Below are 26,489 nucleotides of genomic sequence, written 5' to 3'. Positions count from 1 at the left end.
GAGTTCTGATAGCCACAGGGGAGGACAAACAAATCTTAGGGCCCCTTCACACATAGTACGAATAAGTACAACTCAGACCGACTCACGGCAGAACAGCTTGTATGAGCGAACCACAAAAACATCGAGCCAACGGGCAGGCATGCACGATGCCGCTGTGATGGTTCATGCACGTGGGAACACAGTGCTGTGAAAATAAAAAAAATAAAAAATACATGCTACCCATGGGATTCGAACCCGCACTTTCCAAAAACTCTGATTGCCAGTCAGAAACTTTACCACTGAGCTACCATCGCTGTCCTGTGAAAGGTGCGGAAAAATGCCTGATATCAAGAAGGACCTGAATGTACTTAAAAAAATAACACCACACACCATATAAAACACTGCATTTTACTGAATCCCTCTTATCAAGTGGGCAATACAAATATGATCCGTCTGTTCCTCTGTAGATGACCCATGGTCAAAGACGTACAATCATGAAATGATATGAATGAGAAGCAGGGTGCTCTTATCATGTCCACATCTGCTGGTGGCGTGTCCAGCCAGTCCCACGCGCATGTCCTGCCCAACACGAGTGTCTTGTGGACAGTGCGCCACAGGACAGACACCACGTCATGTGGAGCAGAGCTCACGTGGGTGGCGTGACATTCAGATCACCCACTGCGTGTTATGATCTGATGGTCTGGATCACCTGGAGTTGCCTGTCAATGTGCGCGCCATGTGCGTGCTCGCTGCAGCCCATTGCAACAGCAATATATGTTTTTATGTATGTCCACAGGAGGACAGCAAGCAGACATGCGCATCACAGTGGGCAGTTAGTTCATGTCCATCCAAACATGGTATGTGTTCCCTAGCTGGGATGTCCAGAACCACAGATCTCCACAGCCACTCCTGTGAGCGGCCATACCCACAGTCAGTTCAGCAAACACACCAAGGTGTCACTGTGTCTGTTTGCAAAGCCACACTCGTGGGGCATTTAGACAAATTTCACATCCAGCTCGACAGTGATCGTCTGTTGACTGTTGTCATGTTAACAGTGTGAATGTCCACACATTTTCTAAGTGACATGTGAGTGGTGTTAGATGTTCATGTGTGTCACCTGGAATTTCGCCGACACCTGCCACAAGAGAGTTCGATGGGCTCTCACAGCGCACACTCTGTCTTTCAGCTGCTGGTGTCCGCAAATAGTTGTGGCAACAGGTGTAAGAGGCATAAGAGGCAGCTATGATTTTACATGTATTGCATACGATTCCTACTTCATGCACACTTCATGTGTAATTTAACCAAATTTGCACTATGTGTGAAGGAGCCCTTATATTATCGGGTATTGTAGCATCTTTTAACATCCACAGTGACCATAACAGACAGATGTTGTAGGGCCCACGGACATCATGTACCAAGACTTGTGTGGATTTCTTACTGAAACATGGTGTATGCTAAAACCCAGAAATTGTCAGACGCACAAAAATATCCAGATGGATCAAAGTGTGCATACGCATGGGATAGATTATTTGGTACCCTGTCAAATGGAATAAACATAAAATGGAAAAACGTTAGTCGGAGCATGTGTGTTTGTGAGGCCGTAAATGCTGTGGGCTCAGAGGAAAAAAGAAGTATGCCGCGACCGATAGTGTGTGACATTCACAACTTTACACATAAGCTTATTGACAAATACTGAACACAGGGAGACAATCTGGGCCTTGTGAAGAAGCTCTGTAGCTTTAATAATAATAACAAAAAACATATGTGAATGTGCACATGACCAAATGTGACTGTGCTGGTTTTCAATCGGAACAATAACCACAAATGAACTATTTAAGCAGCAAGCAGAACCCCATCACACACGATGTCAGCCTGTAGCCTGTTCCCAACCCAATTCAATGCACTTGCACATCATATATGATTTGAACATTGACGGAATGAAAATTCTTCCTATTATTAAAAACAAATTCATCATGTGATGGCGCCTTTATAGCAATATGCGTGGAGCTCCAATTACATTTGGGAAACCAGTTGTTGCTGCAAGTTGCATTTTAATGTTGAACTGTGATGTCCCTGGATTACATGGCTCAGCTTAAGGTTGACTGGCACACTCCTAACTGATTGGCCAGGTCCCCGTTGGAATGCCCCTGTTTCCAGGAAGCCGAGCGTGGTCAGCACCTGTGTGGGCACAGATGACCCCTGGATACTCGCCGTATTGCTCTCTAGGACCACAGCTCTGCACAAAACTCCAGCAACAGTGGCCTTGGTAATCGAAATTGGCTTATTAGCCAATTATCATTATTTGCAAGTAAATAATTGCATTCCCTGAATACACTCTCATGCCAGATTGCACCATTTACAAGGTCCTCTAATGATGCTAACACAGCCATTGTATAACATTTTCCTCAACCCTACATGGACAAGCTTCATGTAGGGCCCTAAAAGTTTCAACTAAAATTTGGACATTATAATAAAATCGGCAGTGTTCTGTACAGTCTAAAGCCATTCCAAAGCTGATTTGTTAAGACAAGTAAAAAGATTATTACAATAATCCAAATGAGAAGAGACAAAAGCATAGATAATATCTCCAGTTCAGCCTTTGACACCAACAGTCTGAGTTTTGAAATATTCCTGAAGTGATGAAAGCATTTTTGAACTAGCTGATTTGAAGGATGCTTAAGGGACACTGAAATGTCAAAACCACCACCCAAATTTTTAAGACTTGACTGAACAGAGAAGCCTAAGAATCTAAAATGTCACTTAATTTCAGGAATCTTGTTTTCAGGGACAATGATAAAAGTGTATTTTTTTCTGCTTTCAAATGGAGAAAATGATCATTTAGCCATTGTTTGATTTCAGCCAGGCAATCAATTAAACTAGACAATTTATGACCGAAGCCTTAAAAGAATAGTACAGCTGATGTCATCAGCATAGAGATAATAGGAAATATTATTGCAACTAATAATCTGTCCAAGTGGGACTATATAAAACGAAAAAGAATAGGACCCAGAATGTTGTTTGTTTGTTTGTTTGTTTTTCAATTACCACAAACAAAAAAATTCTACTCCTTCTCAACTTGGCTAATTGGGTTGACTTCTCATGTTGAAGGTTTTTTTTTTGGTTTGTCTTACCTTCACAGCGAGGAAATGGGTGGTTCCACTTTCTGTTAGTTCCATGTAGGCAGGTTAGTACTGAGTGTCCAATCAACACATAACCAGGATAGCACTGAAAAGTGATTGATTGGCCAGCACTGTAGTCACTGTTGATGATGTCACCATTGGGGAAAGGAAAAGGGTCCTGGCAATTTTGAAGTTGATAAGCTAAAGAAAGAAAATCAGAGATCATTAGTGTGAAACACTCAAAATGTATTGAATGTTGACCTGACCTTAGCTGTTGCAAGAAATACAAGAAAATAACATTAACAAGATTAAAAAACAGAAAATTATAATGCATAAGAGAGGGTGCATTCAGAAGCAGTTAATTACAGCTAGTGTCTCCACATCTTTGTCATAATTTACACCATGTGACATGTGAGAAAACTCGACAAGATGCAATGAAAAGATGCTAACACAGGAATTAAGAAGAAGGCAGAAGGCATGTCCTTGAGTCAAAGGGAAAACAGAATGTACTCTGATTTCTGATGACAGCAGTCCATGTGGAGCAGTTGTTTCACAATATAACAGTTGTGCAGAATGACCTTACTACTTTTCAAGGTCACTTGATGATTTATTTGCACATAAATATATGAGATATTCTTTACAGATAATAATAAGGTAGCACAGTCACAGTCATCCTCCCACATAACAAAATATGTAAAAAAAAAAAAAAAAAAAAAATTAAATCACTGCATATTGTCCCTTCAGTGAAAGACATTTAATCAGGCCTCTGTAAACATCAAATAAATTCTTCCCTTAGATTGTGCACACATCAGTCAAGCAGCAGTTTGTGCTTCAGTGATTTATTTGACTGAAGGCACTTATTAAAGCACTTTATGGTATTATTTGCATCAGCATTTTGTGATAATTTTTCCCACATGTAATTTTTTTTATTTAATTATCTAATTTCATAACAAATTGCAAGTATGTATATTTAATTTAGTGGCTTAAAGATTTTTCTCCAAATGGTAATGATTGCTCTGATCCACACAGACTCATCTTGAGACACAGGAATTGGTTTCCAGCTTTTCTGGGGGAACAAAGACTGCATTTTCTCTTTGACTGTAATCCAAGAACATATAAAATTTAATTTGTTTATTCCATTTCAAATACATTTTTTCTAAAATTATCTTAACTCAAACTGAAAGCAAATATCTACAACTTGATATAAATTAATTAAAAATATAAAATCTAGCTTCCTGGTGAAGTGGTGTAGAGGAAGATTTTCTTAAAAAGAAGACCTGAAAAATTCTTCATAATTGATGTAAATAAAGTCCAAGACATATTCAGTGACTTGGAAATGTTCATGTTTGCATCCCCTGACTTGTCTAAAGAAAACTGGCAATAAACCTGATTATTATTTACAGGTTTTATTAAGTTTTAGGGATCTGCTTTCAGTTTGAGTTTGAGGAAGATAATTTTAGAAATTTGTATTCTTTATTTTTTTTTGTATTTCTTGTATTTAAAATGGCATAAACAAATTAAAATGTGTGAAATTTCAAGTGTTCCAATACTTTTGGAGGACACAGTATCCTAACCTTATGACGAGTGCAAAATGCTGAAACGTTTTAGTCATGCTCATGCTCCCAAGAACCATTTTACTGAAAAAAGTCTGAAGGACCTAAAGGATATGGTTCTATGGCCAGGAACTTTTCCAGGCATGTGAGATGTCCGCGACATATGCATATTAGAGCTTCATACTGGAGTCACGTAGACAAGAATTAATTTCAAAAGAAAATATGAAATTTCAGCTACAGTTTGCCATAACACACCAAGGATTTGAGCTCGTGCCCTTCTCACAGGGATGCTGTGTTTGTGACATTTAGAGGTCCATGGAGCAGCACTCTATATGTGTGTACAACAGAGAACGGAAATCATCACAGCATGTGCTGCTAAGTGTGTTTGTGGTCTGTTCACACTGAAACAATGTGTTGTGGCTCCGGCTTTAGGTGGCAGCATGGTTTAGCTACACTGACATAAAGGCCCACAGTGCACTTCTTGTGTCTTTGATGTAAAGTACTTTGGGGTTACAAATAAAGCTTGCAGGACAAGATGACAGTCCCTTACATGGCTTACTAACAAACCATTTCTTTTAATCATGAGACGAAAGCCATGAGATTTAAGCCTTTAGCATGACTCATTCATGGATCAAAGCTCAAAACCTGATAGCTATAAGTTATTTTTTTTCTCATTTGAGTGCTTATTTCTTGAACTTGGGAGAATTATAATATTGCCACTAGAGTTGGGTGTTAATTTATTCAGAACTTTTGAAGAGACCATTTCTTTTTTCCTCAGTTATGCCAGAAACCATCTTTTGGTTCAAACCTAAAACCTAAAAGTTATCATTGCTGCATCAAGATGAGCACTGAACTACTAAGTGTGTCTCCTGTGAGTGAGTCTCTCCTTTTTTTAGGGCAAATTTAAACATTCATGCATTTTTTTGTATTTCATTCACCCTATAAAGTAGTCTTACCCTGGTAGGTCAGTTTGAATCCTGGCCTATTCTCAGAGTGGTCACTGTAGAAGTGAACAATTGTCAAGTGGGTGGTGCTTAGCAGAGGGGGCGGGATCTGTGAGCCAGTGAACTGTCCAATAAGAGCCGAGCTGTGTTGGGGTCCTGCTCTCACTTCCAAGAAGTCGTGGTTGTCTTCAGAAGAAAAGTTTTGGAACTGAATATGAGCTCCTAGAACAGAAACAAGCAATACAGTAGAACTCAACATCATGCTATGATTTGGATTTCCACTAAACTTTATTAATTAACCTTCCAGGGTTTGCTTTGGCAGTGGTCAAGGTCACTGGCATCAAAGGTCTTTTGCTAATCTGTCCACAATTTTCCCCCACTCTTCCTAAATCATCTGGTTGATTTCCACCAAAGTTTTTTTTCCTCAAAGTTGAATGCCATTGGGGTCAATCAACATTTTGATTTACATAATGATGTCCACCAGATGTGGCACACATATGGAGGTAGGTTCTGTAAATGCCTAGGCAATGTCAAACCTGCCAAAGATCAATAATTGGAGTCAAGGTTATTGGAACAATGACCAAATTTATTTATTTATTTTCCAATGCTGACCAAACTTGACACACATATGGAGGGGCACTCCAGAATTCCCAACAAAGTCAAATTTGCAAAATGTCAATTATCTGTTTTTTGTTCATCTGTTTTCCCTCAGAACCCACTAAATGGTGGTATTTTAAAAAAATGTTCAAAAGCAAACTGAAGTGCACTGTGCTTCATGAGACCTCATTTGGCCATCAGTATGACCAAGGTCATGTCTACCTGTTTGCTGGCCTACTCCTCCCAGGTCCTTTTGCTCATTTCTACCAAACTTGTCTTTAAATAATTAATTTTAGCAAAGGTCAAAGACTTTGATTTTCAATTTGATTTGGACCAAATGTGGCACAACTGGATTCCAGATTTGGCCTGGCCACATAAACCAGAGGTCAAACATTTGGGTCAAGTTAAGGTCACTGTGGTCAAATGTCAGACTGCAATAGCTCTTAATGTCTTCATGCCCATGGATGCTATACATAGCCATATGTACTATTACATATGGCTATGTATATTGATCTTATACAAGGGTGGTTTTCTATGCAAATGCTTCTGTTGACCTCTGTTTCGTTGAACAATATGGCAGAGGCCTAAAGATGACAATGTCATAAAAATGTTCTTGTCATATAAGTAGTATTTCATTACCTCCGCCAAGGAGGATATGTTTTCAGTTGCATCCGCTTGTTTGTTGGTTGGGTTGTTAGCAGGATTACTCAAAAAATCCTCAATGGATTTCAATGAAATTTTTACCAGGGGTGTTCTGGTAATGATCCAGAACATGATCTGGATCCAGTAATTTTTTTAAGGATTGTTTATCATTGCAGGATAGGGCCAATTTCAACATTTTTGCATCTAACTTCAAGAAGATGGGTCACAAAGGCTGAGAAAAAATTAAGTTACGACAATACAATAATTTAGCATTTGTTTCTCCTCATCGAATAAACTTATTAGAAAATAAAAAAAACTTGTGTAGTTCATGCAGTTTCTCTTTATAAATACATTTGCTGAAGATCTAAGAGGCCGATGCTGTCATATATGATGGCTGAGACCAAGCTTTACTAAATTCTAAACAACTTTTTAATGATATGAGATAGAAACTTACTTTTTTTTTTTTTGCTGAAAAGTTAACTCCGCGGACTTTCACGCCACCATCCACCATCTTTGTACTCCTCATAGAAGCTGTGTGATGGCATGAGCAATATGAGTGTCCAATCGGAATTGGTTCACCGTCACATGGTTTTCCAAAATCCAATCATAGGGCAGATTCACCTCATGTGAGACACCAAAGATTGTTTTTAGGAGTGATGTGTTACTACTTTATTATAGTTTGCTGTGTGTTTTGAATAAATGTGTGTGGAAAAGTATTTCCGCTTTACTTTTTCCTTTCTTATTTCTGATTGTAAACCTTTATTACACTTATAAAACACAACTATAGCATATATATTTTGAAAGTACAGGTTGTCCTGAAAAAAAGAGACATAAAACTTGATTGTGGGATGCAGGGAGAGCTGTTAACAGCAATAATAAAACATTTATGCCAGGTGAGTAAACTGTCCAAAAAATGCCCTCAGACCCCAGAGGGTTAACCACTGAATCTGAATCATGATGGTAGATGCATGAAACGACGTGGAATAAGCCTCTTTGCCAAAGGGTATTCCATGTGATGTCAGTGACCCTATGGCCTTGGCGGAGGTTTACGCTCTCCGAGTGCTTCTAGTTAGTTTTTCTTTTAATGTCCAAATTAATATGAGCGTAGTAAGTATTTACAGGGATCTGTCCAAGGTCTAATAAAAGCATGGCATAACATCAACAAAAAAGATCAATCTTTACACTCAGCAGTACATAGAACATGTACACAAACATATTTATTCAATATAGTTGTTAAACCGTGCATCTGTTTGACTTGAGTTACAAGCAACAAGACATTAAATAAACCATGTGGTGCTGCTTCACATATTGTGTACACTCCAGATGAACTGAAAGTGATCTAGTTCTTTACAGGACTAAACCTCCATCCCAAAACACTTACCATATCCAGCTGGCAACACGATTTGCCAGGTGCAATCCAGATTGCCAGGGTAGTTGCCAGGAAAACCGGGACTAAGGATGACACCACTCAACTCAGACAACACCCCACCGCAACGAGCTGACAACACAGACACAGTATATGTATTAACAGAGGCAAAACATGAGCAATACACAGTACAGACCATTCAATAATCTGTGCTTCATGTTGGAAAAAAAAGGTAAAAAAGAAGCTACGAAAGTGGAACAGTGGTTTTATAGTTTTATTTTATTTTCTATTGTGGTGCATGTGTGTGACCTTCACCTGCCATTCTTGATCAGCCTATCATGTTTTATTTAAAACTAACAAATAATTTCTAGCAAGAAGAGTTAAACACCAAAACAACATAGAAACAGACAGAAACAAAAGACAAGTGGTGACAGTAATAACAGTGAGGTGAAAAATATGTGAGACATCAAAGAGGTGGAACACCAACGATACAACATACCACAACTGATGAAAGAATTGATGTCATTTTGTGACAGAGGATCTTTACATCTTAGTGATAGTGATTTGGCTGAGGTATACGAGGTCTGTCCATAAAGTATAGGTCCTTTTTATTTTTTTCAAAAACTATATGGATTTCATTCATATGTTTTTACGTCAGACATGCTTGAACCCTCGTGCGCATGCGTGAGTTTTTCCACGCCTGTCGGTGACATCATTCGCCTGTGAGCACTCCTTGTGGGAGGAGTCGTCCAGCCCCTCATCGGAATTCCTTTGTCTGAGAAGTTGCTGAGAGACTGGCGCTTTGTTTGATCAAAATTTTTTCTAAACCTGTGAGACACATCGAAGTGGACATGGTTCGAAAAATTAAGCTGGTCTTCAGTGAAAATTTTAACAGCTGATGAGAGATTTTGAGGTGATTCTGTCGCTTTAAGGACTTTTCACGGTGCGAGACGTCGCGCAGCGCTCTCAGGCAGCGTCATCAGCCTGTTTCAAGCTTAAAACCTCCACATTTCAGGCTCTGTTGATCCAGGACGTCGTGAGAGAACAGAGAAGTTTCAGAAGAAGTCGGTTTCAGCATTTTATCCGGATATTCCACTGTTAAAGGAGATTTTTTTAATGAAAGACGTGCGGGCGGATTGCAGCGTCGGCTCGCAGCAGCCGCGACGCTCCGCCACAGGAAAAACACCTCTGTTGGAAGCCTTAAGGACAAGTTGGAACATCTCCAGCTGATAAACAATTTCTCATATACTCACTGCACTGAAAGCCATCAAAAGCCAACTGGATTTTAACAAATGGTTATCAACACGGAGGTGTTTTTCCTGTGCCGCCGCGTCGGCTGCGTCTCGACGCGCGGACCTGTCCGCACGTCTTTCATTAAAAAAATCTCCTTTAACAGTGGAATATCCGGATAAAATGCTGAAACCGACTTCTTCTGAAACGTCTCTGTTCTCTCACGACGTCCTGGATCAATAGAGCCTGAAATGTGGAGGTTTTAAGCTTGAAACAGGCTGATGACGCTGCCTGAGAGCGCTGCGCGACGTCTCGCACCGTGAAAAGTCCTTAAAGTGACAGAATCACCTCAAAATCTCTCATCAGCTGTTAAAATTTTCACTGAAAACCAGCTTAATTTTTCGAACCATGTCCACTTCGATGTGTCTCACAGGTTTAGAAAAAATTTTGATCAAACAAAGCGCCAGTCTCTCAGCAACTTCTCAGACAAAGGAATTCCGACGAGGGGCTGGACGACTCCTCCCATAAGGAGTGCTCACAGGTGAATGACGTCACCGACAGGCGTGGAAAAACTCACGCATGCGCACGAGGGTTCAAGCATGTCTGACGTAAAAACATATGAATGAAATCCATATAGTTTTTGAAAAAAATAAAAAGGACCGTTACTTTACGGACAGCCCTCGTATGTTGTAGGTATGGGTGTTTGCCGAGTGCCCTCCTCTTCATCCTCATAGCCCACGACTGTTGTGCAATGTTCACATCTCCGACAACCTGACATGGTCTGTGCACACATCCTCTCTGTTAAAAAGGCCAACCACCATCTGTACTTTCTCCACAGGTTAAAGAGTGCCCATCTGAGCTGTCCTTGCCTCCTTCTATAGAGGAAGAATAGAGTGTGTACTACCCAGTAGGATCTCTCTGTGGCATGAAAGAAGCAACTCCTTTCACTTTGATTTTGTTAATGTATTATTTATTGCTACTTGTTATATGTACTTTTAAAATGTGCGTTAACTTTTACTTGTATGAATGGGAGCTGCAGACCGCTGCACAATTTCATATCTATCTATCTGGCTGCCCTATTATACTATGTTGTATGTTACATTTTGGAAATTAGCAAAATATTCAGTGTTTCTTAGAATCCACAAACAAAAAACCCAACAAGAATTAACAACAAAGTGACAGTTCTTGAATTGCAGGAAATGCTGCATTTGAGAAAAAAAAAAACAAAACAACTAAGGGGGGCAACAGTACCTCTGTGTTTAGTGCAGTCTAATAAGTCAAGGTTGAATTCAATTAACTGTTATTGGCACCCGAGCCCTGCAACAGGTTTTCACCAAGGACAAAATTATTCAGGTTTAAGCACCAACATTGATGTAATCAAGGTTCTTTAATACTATTGCAGAAGTCTGAAAACTGTGGTTCACAGCACAGGGAATTATGTTTGTAACCAGCAGGCATAGGCATATTGATTTCATAGATTCACTTACCCTGTGTCAGTCAAGAAGCCGCATACATTCACAAATAAGAGCTCATACTGGTAACATTAAATGTAGCAGTTTAGTCGTTACTCAGAAACTCTTCCTAATGCTTTCATTTCAGTTGATTTATTTAATTAACGGTACTCATTACCTTTCAGTTCATAAGACCAGTGCCAGAAAATCTATTCGGCTGCCAAATTATACTACATAAAGAGCTGTATCTGGAACATGCATGGTCTCCATATTCCGCACACCGTGCTATATTGACTAATCTTGAATCTCAGCCTTGCATTAAAATGTGTTTTGCGAATAGGGACTACTTGCAGTCTTCATTAATTTACTGGTAACCTGTCTCCAGTAAGTTAGACATAGAAAGACTTTAAAACAGTTTCAAATACATGAACAAAAAAACCCCAATACCACTACATTTGGCTTCTTCACCTTAGGATATTGTCTGAGACATCCACCCAGACAGCGGATGCAACAGTTGGTTTGTACAGCCAAAGGCATTTTGGCCAAACAAATCATCTCAGCAAAGCCTATCTCTGTCAAGGTCAAGGTAACTTTATTTGTACCTAAAGGTAGATTTGGTTTACAGCGAAGTGAGTCGGCTTCCTCCACACACACAGAGATAACACTTAAAATACAATAAAAAAAATAGCAACAGTGCTTTATCCTAAAAGACAGGCATCTGTGCAAGTAAATAAAATACAATGAAAGAAAAAAAAACATCCTAGCAGAATAAAAACATGATATAAATAAATAAATAAATAAAATATATACAAGGAACTATACTAAAAGAGCAAATTCCATAAAATACTTGCTAGGTTCCATTGATCACTGATGGCTACAGGAACAAAGCTATCTTTATATCGCTTGGTTTTACAGACAGGAAATTTATATCTGTGGCCTGATGGAAGAAGCTGAAATTCACCATGTAGTGAGTGGGAGCCATCTTTCAAAATAAGATCAGTCATCCTCCGTAACTGTCTGGTATATAGGGATTCTGGGTTAAGCTGTGGGTCTCCGATCCGCCTACTGGACCATCTCACAATTTGATTCAAAGAACCTTTATTTTTTTTAGGGTAAGGCTGCTGAACTAAGACACCAAGCTAAAAGATAAAATCAATTCAATAAATGAGCGATAAAAAAGTGTCAAGAGTGTTCTATCAATGTGAAAAAAAGGACAACTTCCTCAAACAGTGCAAACACTGATTCCCCTTTTTTTTTACACAGCTTCACAGGTTGCCTCAAAACTTATTTTACTGTCAATTTAACTGAGTTGATCTGACAAATGATCACCTTCCATGGGATGTGGCACTGTGCTACATGCCATTGTCTGTGGTATTGTGTCGATGATCAATTTGCTGATGTCAGTATCATAAACACTGTGGCCGATGGTGGCTACAGACAGTGAACAGAGATGGTTTTCACAAATGCCCATTTTAATTCACAGAGATCCTGTGATGAGATCCTAAGGTGCATTGCCATGCCCTTCATCTTTTGCCATTGCCTCAAATTGCAGCACGTTAATGCATGGTCCCATGTTGCCAGGATCTGTATATAGTTTGTGGAAGCTGAAAGCAACCAGGACCCATATTCACAAAGCATCTCTTATCTTAAGAGTGACCCAGGAAGTGTCTGAGAGCAAGTCTGAGCAAGGAGTGGATAGAAACTTTTATCTTTGTAAGGAGGTGGGATTGACCCCATTGCCAGGTATGACACGGTCTTCTAAGAGCTGTAATTGCCTGTCACAAAAAGGGAAAGAGAAAAAAAATGTGCTCCACATTCCTAGTTATGAATGGACAGTCAAAGCAACCAATTGTATAACCTCAACTGTATTAAGAAATGTGAAATTGTGAAAATAATTTAATGTCATGATGAAACTCAGCAAAATTAAATGAACTGTATCAGAAGTGCTGGTGTTGTAATCCAAAGCATTGAGTGGCGATTGCAGCACACAAACCAAGTTCTTCTCAAACAGGTGAGTTTAGGCTATGGCTGTTGACCTCGCTACTTTGATATTAGTAATTGTATGAATGTTATAAAATTTCCATGCAATTTAAATTTTTCCCGTAGCCAGGTATCACAATGTTTTGATGAGCTTCATATCAGGCATTACTGCGTAACTACCCTTAGCAAAAATAAGTTTATGCAAGTGTACTATGAGTATACTTATTTTTTACTAAAATTGAGGAAGTATACTTGAAGGTGACTTTTTATAAACTATATTCTATATACTTAAGAACAGTATAGTGAAGTATACTTGGCTTATACTGAAAAGTATAAACAAAAGTCTAAGTCTAAGTACAGTAATACTAAGACTTACACTTGTACTTTAATACTAAAACTTAGACTTTAGTATACTTTTTACGTCTTTCTGCCACAAAGTACTAACACTTATTATGCACTTGGAGCAAGATATACTAAGTCAAGCCATTGACTCATGCTTAACATTTAATTTATATATTAATATAAAATAATGCTGGAGTTTAAAACTTTACAGCATATAGTATGTGTGCTCAATTGCATTATCTTTATGTACCTTAAAATCATACACATAAACAGAAAAACTTTTGACTTGACTTTATTGATCAAGCTAGTCCCTTTCATAAGGATTTGGCAATGGTGTTATGTACATAGCATCAGCTGTTTCAACAAGAACACATTTTGTTTTGATCATGTCAGGCCAGACAGCATTAACAGTTTCAGTTTTTTTTAAACAACATATAGGAAAGTACTTTGTACATCAATTTGTGAATCTTTACATACAGGCCTGTCTGATTTACTAAGTACCTCAACTAAAACACAACATAGTTTGCCACATGAACAAAAAGCAGGGATTTGATGTGAACATGTTTGTTTAAAAATAACCAAGTCATTAATTCAACAAAATGTACCATCTTTCAAGCATGCAGCACTACTTTTATTTTATTATTCATTTTTGGTTCCAAAGGTTTGCACTTTTCTTTTACTTTTTTTGACAAGGAAGGACTTTAGTTCTCAGTTGAAGATGCTATGTTTACATTTTTACAAATAAGGACTTGATCTTGGAGAGACCATTATATGTTTACATTTTACATGCACTTTTCCCTTTAATTTTCTCCACAAAGGAAGGACTTGATTTCATAGGTCTTTGTTTTTGAAATGTTTGAAAATATATAAAACTTGTTTTCAACATTCTGTCTTGTGATTTTTTAAATGCATCACACTCTTGTATACATATACTATGAGTAAACTTTAAGAATACTTTAAGGAGTATATTTTCAGTATATAAATAGTAAGCTACAAGTAATATACCAAGCAAAATTAAAGTATAAAAAGTAAAATAGTGAAATAACCAATGTGTATAACAGCATACTTTAAGTATACGATAATAAACTAAAAATAGGGACTCAAAGTATACAGCTAGTACAATGGCAGTATATCGATAAGTGCACTTGTGGTATACTTTAAGCATAGGAGAGGGATATATCAAGTACATTCATAAGTGTACGTGTGATATACTTTAAGCATACAAGAAGGATATACCAAGTACATTGATAGTACATAGATGAGTGTACTTGTTATATACTTTAAAGTGTACTTTTGCAAACTTAAAACAAACTTTAAAATATACTTTTATAAACTTGAAATGTTTCAATTTAGTCCGAAAAAGTATTAAATTTGTGTACTTTCTAGTATACTAACAGTGCACGGTCTGTAGTATACTTGCTATACTTATACTGAAGCGTACTTAATAAAATGAACTTTAAGTATACTACTTTTTGCAAAGGGTACGGTGGGCTGGGAAAGCTCATTCCTGATGAGGTTAACCATATCACCAACATCATGCCTGTACCATCAAGCCATTAGTGTGTTACTGAATCACTGCCATTCAACACACAGAGAATGTCTCTCCTTTCCGTCTTTCCGTGATCTTGTCTAAGACACTCTTAGGCTTCTTAAATGTCCTCCTCACTCCTTTTAACAGTTTTTCACCTTAGAAGCTCTCTTACGGCCGAATATGCTTTGTGAATAATCGAATGATGTCACTAAGAGCTACTTTTTGCCTTAGGATGCTTTGTGAATACAGGCCTTGGTGAAGAGAGGCAACTGGTGGATAGCTGTGGATTGTGTATCCATATCAAATTAGGAATTTGATATTAACAGGCTACAGTCAGCACAGGGTCTGTATGTGCACAAGCTTGTACATTCCTCATCTCCTGAAGCACAAACACAAAAAACACATATTCAAAAGTAATAAACTTAGAGTTTTTTTTTTTTTTTTACATTGCCATATTTTTACATTTCTCATCCACAACAATGCTTGTGTCACTTTGCGGCACATTCCCCAAATTTTGGTGTGATCTCACAGAGGCAGCACTTAAATTCTATTAGTGAGCACAGCTCAATCTGTGTGTGTGTGTGTGTGTGTGTGTGTGTGTGTGTGTGTGTGTGTGTGTGTGTGTGTGTGTGTGTGTGTGTGTGTGTGTGTGTGTGTGTGTGTTACCTATGCAAAGAGGAGGGGGGTAATTCCATCGACGTACAGTCCCAGGCATACAGGAAATGTGAGAATGGCCCTGAAAATCATGTTACGTAAGGTGAGGATGAAGCAAGTGTTTATAGGGTTTTCAAATGCTTTTTTTTATAATATTTTAATCATTTTCTTTTTGAATAAAAATAGCACATTTCATGAGTTGTATGAATAAGCATGAACTTAGAAAGCCATTGATTTAGGCTTTAACTGAGTAAACTCAGTTAAAGCCTAAACTAAGTCATTCACTAAGTACCAACCTGCAAAGATGTAATTTCAGCTGATGAACATTAACTGAAACACTTGTTTGGACTTTGTTATGGCCCCTTCACACATAGTACGAAGTTTGGACGATGTTTGACCGAAAATGGCGAAACAGCACGAAGCAGTTCGAAATTAGCACACAAAACATCGCACCGATGGGCAGGCGTGCGAACCTGGTGCGAGAGTTTGTGCATGCGCTAGTGTCCGTCGAGCAAGAAGAGTGCGAGGTGTACCACATGGCGCCGCTTATGTGGAAGAAATAAAAACCAGTCGGTGCCACCTGTGGGACCACATGGTGCCGCTTATGTTGTTGTGTAGGCTGCCAGAAGAGGAGGTACTGCTGGCCCACCACCAGAGGGCGCCCTGCCTGAAGTGCGGGCTTCAGGCACGAGAGGGCGCTGCCGCCACAGACACAGCCGGGGGTGACAGCTGTCACTCATTATCTCTTGACAGCTGTCACCCATCTACTCTACATCATCTCACTCCATAAAGACCAGACGGCATCTCCACCTCATTGCCGAGATATCATACTTCTATGGAGGTAACATTCTCTGCCTATATTGATTGATTCCAAGTGCTATTGTGTTGCAGCTGTCAACCAGAGGACCGGCGTGGGTCGCGACTGTTTCGTCCTACGTCAGATAAGTGGTTACACAGACGCTGCACGAGTGTGTGTTAGAGGTGGAGGTGGCATTCCCACCGTTGTTGTTACTGGGTGTGCACACACCCACATCTCACTGTTTGTGCTCCTCACCAGCAGTACCAGATCCGACAGTCGGGGACGGTGATCACCTGGGAATTTGGGACTTGGCGGCTCCAGTATTCACCAGGTTCGGTGGCGGCGGAAATCGTGTGGTTCCGGCTCTTCTCGGGACAGACGTCTTCTATCCTCGAGCCTGCCCACACGTCACCATTGTGGATTGACTGTTATCAGATACTGAGATTGTTTGTATATTCGTTGTGCACCTTCACAACATTAAATTGTTACTTTTTGGCTCATCTATTGATGGTTCATTTGCGCCCCCTGTTGTGGGTCCGTGTCACTACACTTTCACAACATATGTGGAACAAATAAAAACCAGCTGGTATATGTGGAACCACATCACGCAGCTTATGTGGAATAAAAAAAACAAACAAAAAAAACAGCCGGTACCTGTGGGACCACATCGTGCCGCTTATGTGGAATAGTAAAAAAAAAACAAAAAAACACCACTTTGGACGCCAACTCACACCTTTCAAAACCTCTGATTTTACCACTGAGCTACAGAGCTGTTCTTTGAAAGCTGCGGGAATCTGCCTCATATCAGGAAGGACATGGAAGTATTACAAAATAAACAAACAGTTGTTATGTGTTTGTGCGTGTCACTTGGAATTTGGTGAGCACCTGCTGCAGGAGGGTGCGACATGGTTTCACAGTGCACACTTTGTCTTTGAGGCGCTTGTGTGCGCAAATAGTTGTAGCAACAGGTGTACGAGGTGTTGGCGGCAGGGATGACATTACACAGTTTGCACAGGATTCCTGCGTCATGCGCACTAAGTGTCCACTTCATCCAAACTTCGCACTATGTGTGAAGGGGCCCTTAGTTTTGTATTACAATGTTAATTTAGATCAAACAAACATTTGAGACTCAATTACCAAGCCAATCATCTTTCAGATCATGCAATGGTGCATATTTACCACAGCACAGAAACAACCCCAGTTCCTGGATGGCAACCACCCAAGAAGACGACCAGTCCATCCTCACAGCTCAAAAGTAACCATCTATCTGCAATACAGGTGAAAAATCGGCATCCACTTGGCTTTGTCCAACTGCTGGCATCCTTAATACTATAGGTCCCACATGTTGGACGTCTCAGCAAAATGTTATAGCTGGTGTTTCTTCAAAATGCGAGTAACACTCATTATTTCATTGTCCCAACATAAGTGCAATTTGATACAAAGTCATTCCAACAGGACCCAAGGATTCTGGTTAGCATCAAGGTGTCACAACCAAGTTACAAATCACTTGGCTATTTGTCTTCCTGCAAATATATCATTCCCAAACACCCCTGTCCATCAGTCTCATGATTCCATGAGCCTTTCCCAGGTGTCTCTTGATCGCAGTGGCCAAGGACCCAGATACATGAATGTCATTTCCGAGATAAGTCAATGCCTCTATAAGTTCACACCTTTGTTACAAATAGGTGCACTTATGGTGTCTGAGTATAGGAAATCACTGAAAGCCTCAATCTTAGTGTAGATCCAGGGTAATTGCAAACTCAGAAACTCAAATTCCCTGCTCGGCTTCAGAAGTACTACAATTGAATATCCATTGATTCCACAAAGACGACATTATTGTCCATAAAGTCAAGGTCAGTAAACCTCTTTTTCACCAGGAAAACCACTTTAGTCACTGGTTGTTAAGTACAGTTAAAAAAAAATACAATAAACAAAAATGCACAATGCATACAGCAAACACTGGGTTCATTACCTGCAATGTGTATCCAGGTTCACAGGTGAACGCCACCACTTCATTGACCATGTATCTGTCTCCTGTTTTAATGCCATTGGCTGGGACCATTGGCTCTGGACAAGTGGTAAGACCAACCGCTACAATAAAGCAAAAACAAAACAATAGAACATATGACAGCTGCATTTTTTTTTTGTTTTCTACTTTTCAATTTAAATCAATGACCCTGTTACTAAACAGAGAGTGCAGCAACATCAAAACCATATTTCAAAGTTTGTGGTACATACCTGAAATGTTACATGGACTTTTAAACAGTCAGATTCACACCTAAATATCTGAATTTATTTTCATAAAGTTAGACATTTCCCGACACATTAGCAGAGGTCCATGCATTTCACCTTGACCTCTGAGCTTGACTGCTGACCAAGCACAAACAAAATCAAATCAATTCTTCCTATCCATAGGCATGATGTACCGACTGAGATGGATCAAAATCAGCTGCCTCCATCTTAGGATATTTTGCTAAAATAAACACATGCAAACACAGAAAGCGCAGTGATCACAAGAGCATACAACAGTATTGCTGTTTACATATGGCTGTGCCAATTTTGGGCAAGTAAGAATGAAACATTTGCAGGGTTTAATCAAATTTATGGAACAATAAATGATTGTGACACATTAATTTACATAATGTTCACCCCCCCCCCCCCCCCAAAAAAAAAAAAAAAAAAAAAACTTGCACGGTGTCAGTGATGACAGTGTCTTCGGAAATGGGCTTAAAACATGTGAAAGTAACATAATGGCTTTGCTTTTGTATTCCCAAAACAATAAAGGTTAAAGACATCTTTAATAAGTATGAAAATTACCAGGACCTCATCAAATAGTGTAATTCGGGCTTTGCTCGCGTGCTCACGAGTATGGGTTTGTGTCTGTGAGTTGCACTCCGAAACATCCACAGGAGACTGCCTTAGAGCGGTTACCATGGCAACTGAGGCGCGTAGAAGGACATGAAGTGAAAGAAGAGGAGAGAAGCGTGAATGCGTGCTCAAGTATGTGTCTGTTGGTGTGCGCATGTTTGTGTGTGAGCGCGCGTGTTGGTTCATTATCTACCTTCCTACCAGTAATATGGCATGATCCAACTTTGGCATGGCAACTTTCCATGGCATGATCCAAATTTCTTAAAAACACACACACACACACACACACACACACACACACACACACACACACACACACACACACACACACACACACACACACACACACACACACACACACACACATACTTAAGCAGATCAAATTAGATCACTAATGCAATGCGAGTTACATCAAAGTTGTACAAACAAAGTGAAGAACCTGCATTTAAACAGAACTTGCAAGGAACGCAACTACACCACGTTTCAGGCAGAGCATCAGCCACTTGTAATGAAAACTCAATAAAGCTATCCCAATTGGCAAACTGTCTTTCTTTCTTAGAGCATGCCAGCACACTCATCCACCCTTTCCGTGGTTATTAGGCAGCAGTGCCATTCTGTGTAAAAGCTGACAGACAAAAAGCTGACAAACTGCCTCACTAAAACCATGACAGTACAATGAGACAGTGTCAGCAAGTAAGTCTATCTGACTGGATTTACTACAGTTTTGTTCCAGTTTCTTTGACAATACATAAAGCAGGAGGAAGGCCAGGGGAGGCGACGCATGGCAGTTGTAAAATTTTTAAAACCATTTTATCACGGTAACATATTTTTAGCTATGTGAGATTATTTCCTCTGCTTTCAACTGGAAACAAGTACACTAGGACACAGGAGTGAGAAAGCAAAGTGAAAAGCAAAATAAATTCATAACTTCAGATCACGTTTGCCAGAAATACAGTTCTAGAAATTGCACCAGACCAGCTTTTACCAAGCAAACTAGTTTTTCAGAGATAAATGCAGAAATAATACAAATACATATTATTAATTATCCATCTTGTATTGACTGTCATTTTTACATTAATGATGACCTGGCAGAGAAGGCAGCTGATAATTTTGTTGTCTCAGTTTGTAATGTATGAATTATTGAACTGGAAAAATATGCCATCCAAGATTTGTCATAGCTACGAGGGTAATGTAGTGTACAGTGTAATTTTTCCAAAGTTTTTCCACAAAATATATACTTTTTCTTAAAATAAATGAAATGCGGGGAGTGAATGCACAGATAGATAGATAGATAGACAGACAGACAGCTGAAAAGCATCCCCACAGTATGATGCTGAGATTACCATGCTTCACTGTTGGGGTGGTGCCTGATTTCCTCCAAACATGACTAGGGTTGCGTATTGAGACCCAGTTCTTTTCAGGTATTGTTAAGAAATGATTCGGTCCACCGATATCAATTGCCTTTTTGTTTAACGATTCCCTTACCAGTCCTTCAGAGCGGCTGTTGTTTTTGAGGGTGGTTGCTGGGAAAATTATAATTTCTCTACGTTGATTACAGACCCTGCAGCGGGTCTGTAATCAACTGCATCTACAGCGCGACTCCACTTTGAAGCGTGAACCAATGAAGCAGTGCTTCGATCCGCTGGCTCGTTGGTTCTTTTCACAGATCTGGCAACTTGCTTCTGACGGATTGTTTGTTGTTGTGATGCTATTCTGAACTTCACACGGTTGTATATGTTTCTTTTATTTCTGGTTAGCAGTCTTCTGGTTATTAAGTGTATCAACTCTGAACGTTATTTAACTACAGTCCTGTTGTGAATCACGAGTGGCTAGAATTGGCTAGCTAGGTTGACTCCTCCCCTCCTCCGATTGTTACTCTTATAGCTGTTTCTTTTTTACCTGTTTAATACTTCTGTTAGTTTTTCAGTGTAACTGCTGTGAATTTTAAGTAATTATTTTTCTCCTGTGTAAATCATAGGAGCAGCTAGCAATTTCGCTAGTGGTTAGTTTGCATTAGCTAGTTCGGACCCCCCATTTTCATTTTTTCATTTCATTTTTTTTATACTTCTGTTAGTTAGTTAACTGTTTAGTGTAACTGTTGTGAATTTTAGCTTAGTACTTTACTCTTGTGTTAATCTTAGGAGTGGTTTACTTGTAGGAGTATTTTTTTTACTGTTCCTACATGTTTAATACTTCTGCTACTCTTTCAGTGTAACTGCTGTGAATTTTAATTCATTTATTTGCACCTGTGTGAGCATTAGGAGTGGTTAGCTTATCCATTATTGGTTAGCTCGTGCTTGTTTGGCTACATTCTTGAATTTCTTAGTGCACAAAGTACACTACTTTACCTACTTTACACCCTCCGTAAATCCTGCGTGATGTTGGAAGATAGGGTGGCTCTCTTAGACAGCTGTGTCCATAACTTAGAACAGCTTCTTAGCTCAGTGGAGTTTGATGTTACAGGCACTCCAGATGAGGTTAGTGCTGGGCTGGCAAGCGAGACCATTAGCATCAGCCTAGAAATGTCGGCTGTGGAGGACGGCCTTCGGACTGTGGCTAGGCGGATGAAGCCCCGTAGGGCTTGGTGCCCGGTTGTGGCACCCCGATCACACTTGCCACTGCAAACTGTGAATCGGTTCTCCCCCTTGGAATTGCCTGATGTGAATTCTCTGAGCCCACAAGTGACTTCCACTCCTGTCTCCAGGCCGAAACACCGGACTTTAGTGATAGGGGATTCTATCACCCGCAAAGTCAGGTTACAGACACCGGCTGACATTAAATGTATTCCTGGGGCCAGAGCTCCTGATGTTGCATCCCATCTTAGGGTGCTGATGCTGCAGAAAGGAAGACAGACTAAGGAACATGACATGACTATTTTTCATTGTATCTTGTGTATAATGACAATAAAAAGCATTCTATTCTATTCTATTCTAAGAGATTTTGTCACATAGTTATTCACGTTGGCACCAATGATATCAGGATGAAGCACTCAGAGGTCAGAAAAATGGACATAGAGAGGACTTGTGACCTTGCTGGAAAGATGTATCAGCATCGATTAATAGTCTCTGGTCCCCTCCCCTCCTGGGGTACTGATGAGGCATTTAGCAGGCTGACATCATTAAATATGTGGCTGGTGCAATTTTGTAGACAGCAAGGCTTTAGCTTTATTGACAACTGGCCTTCGTTCTGGGGCCGCCATGGCTTGCTGATACCGGACGGCCTCCACCCTACTGGGGAAGGCGTCGACATCTTGTCTGCAAACATAGATAGAGCTCGACAGGGAGGATAACATTAGGAATTTACAGCAGGCCACGGAGCAGGTGATTAGAGACCCTGCAAGGCTTATGACAAATGTGGGTGTGGAATCCATTAGCTTAGCGGGGAAATTAGTGCAGAGAATCCACTATGGTGATAGTGCAGTTTATCTGCCAGGGAGGGAAATTCAACAAGTTAAGACTATGGCCTGCTTCCGTAGACGTGTCCATAAAAACCATAGAGGGATATGCTTTCCAAACTTAATACCCATTACTATATTAGATAATGTTGAAATTGAGGATGGCCCAGTGGTTGTTCCAGCAATAGCAAAGATTTCGTGTCTGCTACCTACAACGCACGTGGAATGTCTCAAACCTAAACCTACTTCCCAGGCTGGGTAGGATTACTTTGAAAGAATACATGTGGATTACATGTATATATGTACATACATTTGGATTACTTGTAATCTGATTACTTTTGGATTGCATTTCAAAGTAATCCTACCCAACATTGCTTCTAGGCATATATATATGCTACTCTGGAACCACCCCTAAACCCAAACAGTTCAACTGTCAACCCCACTGAGGTCCTTAGACTGGGTCTCATTAACATAAGGTCACTGTCCTCAAAATCATGGTTGATCAATGATCTAATTATTGATCATCACTTAGATATGATTGGGTTATGTGAAACCTGGCTTAAACCTACAGCTGTCCTCACCTTAAACAGGACCTGCCCACCTGCATATACATTTAGTCACATACTTCATGATGCGAAGCAAGGCAGGGGTGTTGCTCTTATTTATAAATCTATGTTTAGCTTAGTAGCTGTTGGGGGTCACAAATATAACTCATTTGAGAATCTGATTCTCCGCTCTGCTCAGGATATTATGCATTGCCAAGGTCAGAAGAATAAAAATCAGCCGTATTACTTTATCACTGTATATAGGCCTCCTGGCCCATATTATGAATTCTTATATGAATTTGGTGCGTTCATCTCTAACTTGTCAACCAGTGCAGATAACATTCTGATCATTGGTGACTTTAACATTCATATAAATGAGCCTTCTGATCCCCTCTGCAAATCATTTATGGAAATTGTGGATGCATTAGGATTTCGGCAATGCATTCGGGATTCGATGCACATTAGCGGAAATACACTGGATCTGGTTCTCGCACGTGGTATTGCTGTCACGAATATTGACATCATGCCTCTTACATCAGTGGTCTCTGATCGCTCACTTATTAAGTTTTCAGTTTCGCTGCCGTGTTTAGTGGAACAACAACCTTATATACCACTACGCCGATGCATCAACTCCTCAACTAAGACTGAACTCGAAGCTAGACTGCCTGATGTCTTAGCTTCACATTTGACAAATACCCAGTCAGTAGACAGACTTGTGGATAGTTTAACCTCAGTGCTCAAAACTACACTCGACATGACTGCCCACCCAAATTACAGTCACCTTGGTTCAATGATTACCTGTGTGACCTCAAGCATAACTCAAGAGGTCTAAAATGGAAATGGCATAGTTCAAAATTAGAACTATTCCACCTTGTGTGGCGTGACGCTATCTTAGACTATAAGCATGCATTACTGGCTACAAAGTGGACCTATTACTCTGATTTGATCAACAAAAACAAGCATAACACAAAGTTCTTGGTCGACACGGTGGCAATACTTATTCATGGACAACCACCTGTAGTTATCTCTCTTTTTGCAGCACAAGATCTCCTCGATTACTTTGAGAATAGAAGACATTAGGTTAAACATATCCCAGCATGCCTTAACCCAGCCACTACACCATGCTACTGAGATGGGTGCCACTACTGAGGTATTAACTAGATTTACAGAATTTGACAGTATCTCTCTAGGCATGCTGACGAAACTTGTAACATCAACAAAAAGCACAACCTGTTTATTTGATCCGATACCAACAAAACTGTTTAAGGACCTGTGGTCCACTCTTGGGCTGACTGTGCTGGAAATTATTAATCTTTCTTTAACTTCTGGATCTGTTCCTAAATGTTTCAAATCTGCAGTGATTAAACCATTACTTAGGAAACCTAATCTTGACCCTAGTGTATTGAAAAACTATCGGCCAATATCAAATCTATCATTTTGCTCCAAAATTCTGGAAAAAGTGGTTTCACGGCAGCTCATGGGCTATCTTACTGAGAATAATATTTTTGAGCCACTGCAGTCTGCTTTTAGAAAATATCATTCCACAGAGACAGCTCTCACTAAAATGGTGAATGATCTTCTGCTTACAATAAATTCAGATGCCACTACGGTTCTGGTGCTGTTAGACCTCAGTGCTGGATCATCATATTCTACTTGACAGGCTGGAAAATCATTTTGGGATTACTGGGAGTGTCCTCGCATGGCTGACATCATGCTTGACCAGTTGTCACTGTGTTTTGGACAGTAACACTACCTCTAACCTTAGTGACATGAAATTTGAGGTTCCACAGGGGTCTGTCTTAGGCCCCCTGCTTTTCTCCCTTCATATAGCATCCCTTAGGTACATACTGCGGCATTTTGGGATTACCTTTCACTGCTATCCTGATGATACTCAGTTATACATGCCAGTAACTGCTGGTAATTTCATTCACATAAAATCCTTAGAAGATTGCCTTGCAGCAGTGAGAAGTTGGATGTCTGGAAACTTCCTACCTTTAAACTCTGATAAGACTGAAATGATGGTTCTTGGTCCAGGAAGACATTGGCATCAATTTGACCAGTTAACGCTCAGCCTAGGCTCGTGTGTCATACATCACACTGACAAAGTGAGGAACCTTGGGGTAATTTTTGATTCTACGTTGTCCTTTGGCCTCCACATTAGAAATATTATGAGGACTGCTTTCCTCCACCTGCGAAATATAGCAAAGATTCGTCCCATCCTGTCTATGGCTGATGTTGAGACCCTGATCCATGCATTTATCTCTTCCACATTTGACTACTGCAATGTTCTATTTTATGGTTTACCACAGTCTGGCATGAGGGCTCTCCAAATGGTTCAAAATGCTGCAGCCAGACGTTTCACATGAAGCAGAAAGTTTGACCACATTACACCCATTTTGTCATCCCTTCACTGGCTTCCTGTCCCAGTGAGATCAGATTTTAAGGTTCTGCTACTAGTCTATAAAACTGTTCACGGACTGGCACCTCCTTTCCTCGCTGACCAAAATCTTACATCCCGACCTAGGCTTTGCGTTATCAGGGTGCAGGACTACTTTGTGTCCCTAGGGTGAATAAGAAGTCTGTGGGTCACAGAGCATTCTTTTATTGTGCCCTGTTCTGTGGAATGATCTTCCTGCATCAATAAAACAGTCAGATTCTGTGGAGACTTTCAAGTCCAGACTTAAGACGCACTTCTTTTCCTTTCGTATGGCTCGCATACTGGTACAGTTTTGTTTTACACTTTTTACTCTTTTAATTCATTTTATTAGGAAACGGAGCGTGCTGTGGCCTCAACTTTACCTAAATTCTGAGTCTTTCAGTGAAGCTTAGGGCTAGTGGCCGATGATCACCTTAGTATTTCTTCTCTTTTTCTTGTTGATTAATGCTGGCAAATTATACAGTATTTCTTGTCTTTCTGATGCCTGGTTCTGTTTTTTCTCTCTGTTTAAGGTGCAGCTCCATCCAGAGATGGGAGTTGTATTTGTGTTGGCAACCCTCCTGTCCTGTGAACCACCAGCATTTCTTGTATATTCGTATTATATTATATTATATTCCATGTTTGGGATGCTCTGGACTGGCGTATACGACAGCGTGTACCAGTTCCTGCCAATATCCAGCAACTTCGCACAGCCATTGAAGAGGAGTGGACCAACATTCCACAGGCCACAATTGACAACCTGATCAACTCTATGCGAAGGAGATGTGTTGCACTGCATGATACTGACTGGTATCCCCCCCCCAATAAAACAAAACTGCACCTTTCAGAGTGGCCTTTTATTGTGGGCAGTCTAAGGCACACCTGTGCACTAATCATGGTGTCTAATCAGCATCTTGATATGGCACACCTGTGAGGTGGGATGGATTATCTCAGCAAAGAAGAAGTGCTCACTATCACAGATTTAGACTGGTTTGTGAACAATATTTGAGGGAAATGGTGATATTGTGTATGTGGAAAAAGTTTTAGATCTTTGAGTTCATCTCATACAAAATGGGAGC

At 39.9% G+C, this 26,489-nt stretch overlaps 1 protein-coding gene across 1 annotated transcript in view; it reads right to left on the bottom strand.

The window, feature by feature from the left end:
- LOC117503844 (CUB and sushi domain-containing protein 1-like) overlaps positions 1-26,489 on the bottom strand; it is a 2,069,078-nt gene that overhangs the window by 343,130 nt on the left and 1,699,459 nt on the right. Inside the window, exons 40-44 of the mRNA XM_034163109.1 lie at positions 18,160-18,278; positions 15,401-15,470; positions 8,216-8,332; positions 5,608-5,817; positions 3,111-3,299 (exon numbers count right to left, since the gene is read on the bottom strand). Of these exons, the coding sequence (XP_034019000.1) occupies positions 3,111-3,299; positions 5,608-5,817; positions 8,216-8,332; positions 15,401-15,470; positions 18,160-18,278 (705 nt within the window). The remainder of the gene's footprint in view (positions 1-3,110; positions 3,300-5,607; positions 5,818-8,215; positions 8,333-15,400; positions 15,471-18,159; positions 18,279-26,489) is intronic.

This window comes from Thalassophryne amazonica, chromosome 2 (assembly GCF_902500255.1).
Source record: "Thalassophryne amazonica chromosome 2, fThaAma1.1, whole genome shotgun sequence".
Classification (NCBI taxonomy): Eukaryota; Metazoa; Chordata; class Actinopteri; order Batrachoidiformes; family Batrachoididae; genus Thalassophryne; species Thalassophryne amazonica.
This window is presented reverse-complemented; position numbering and strand designations above follow the sequence as displayed.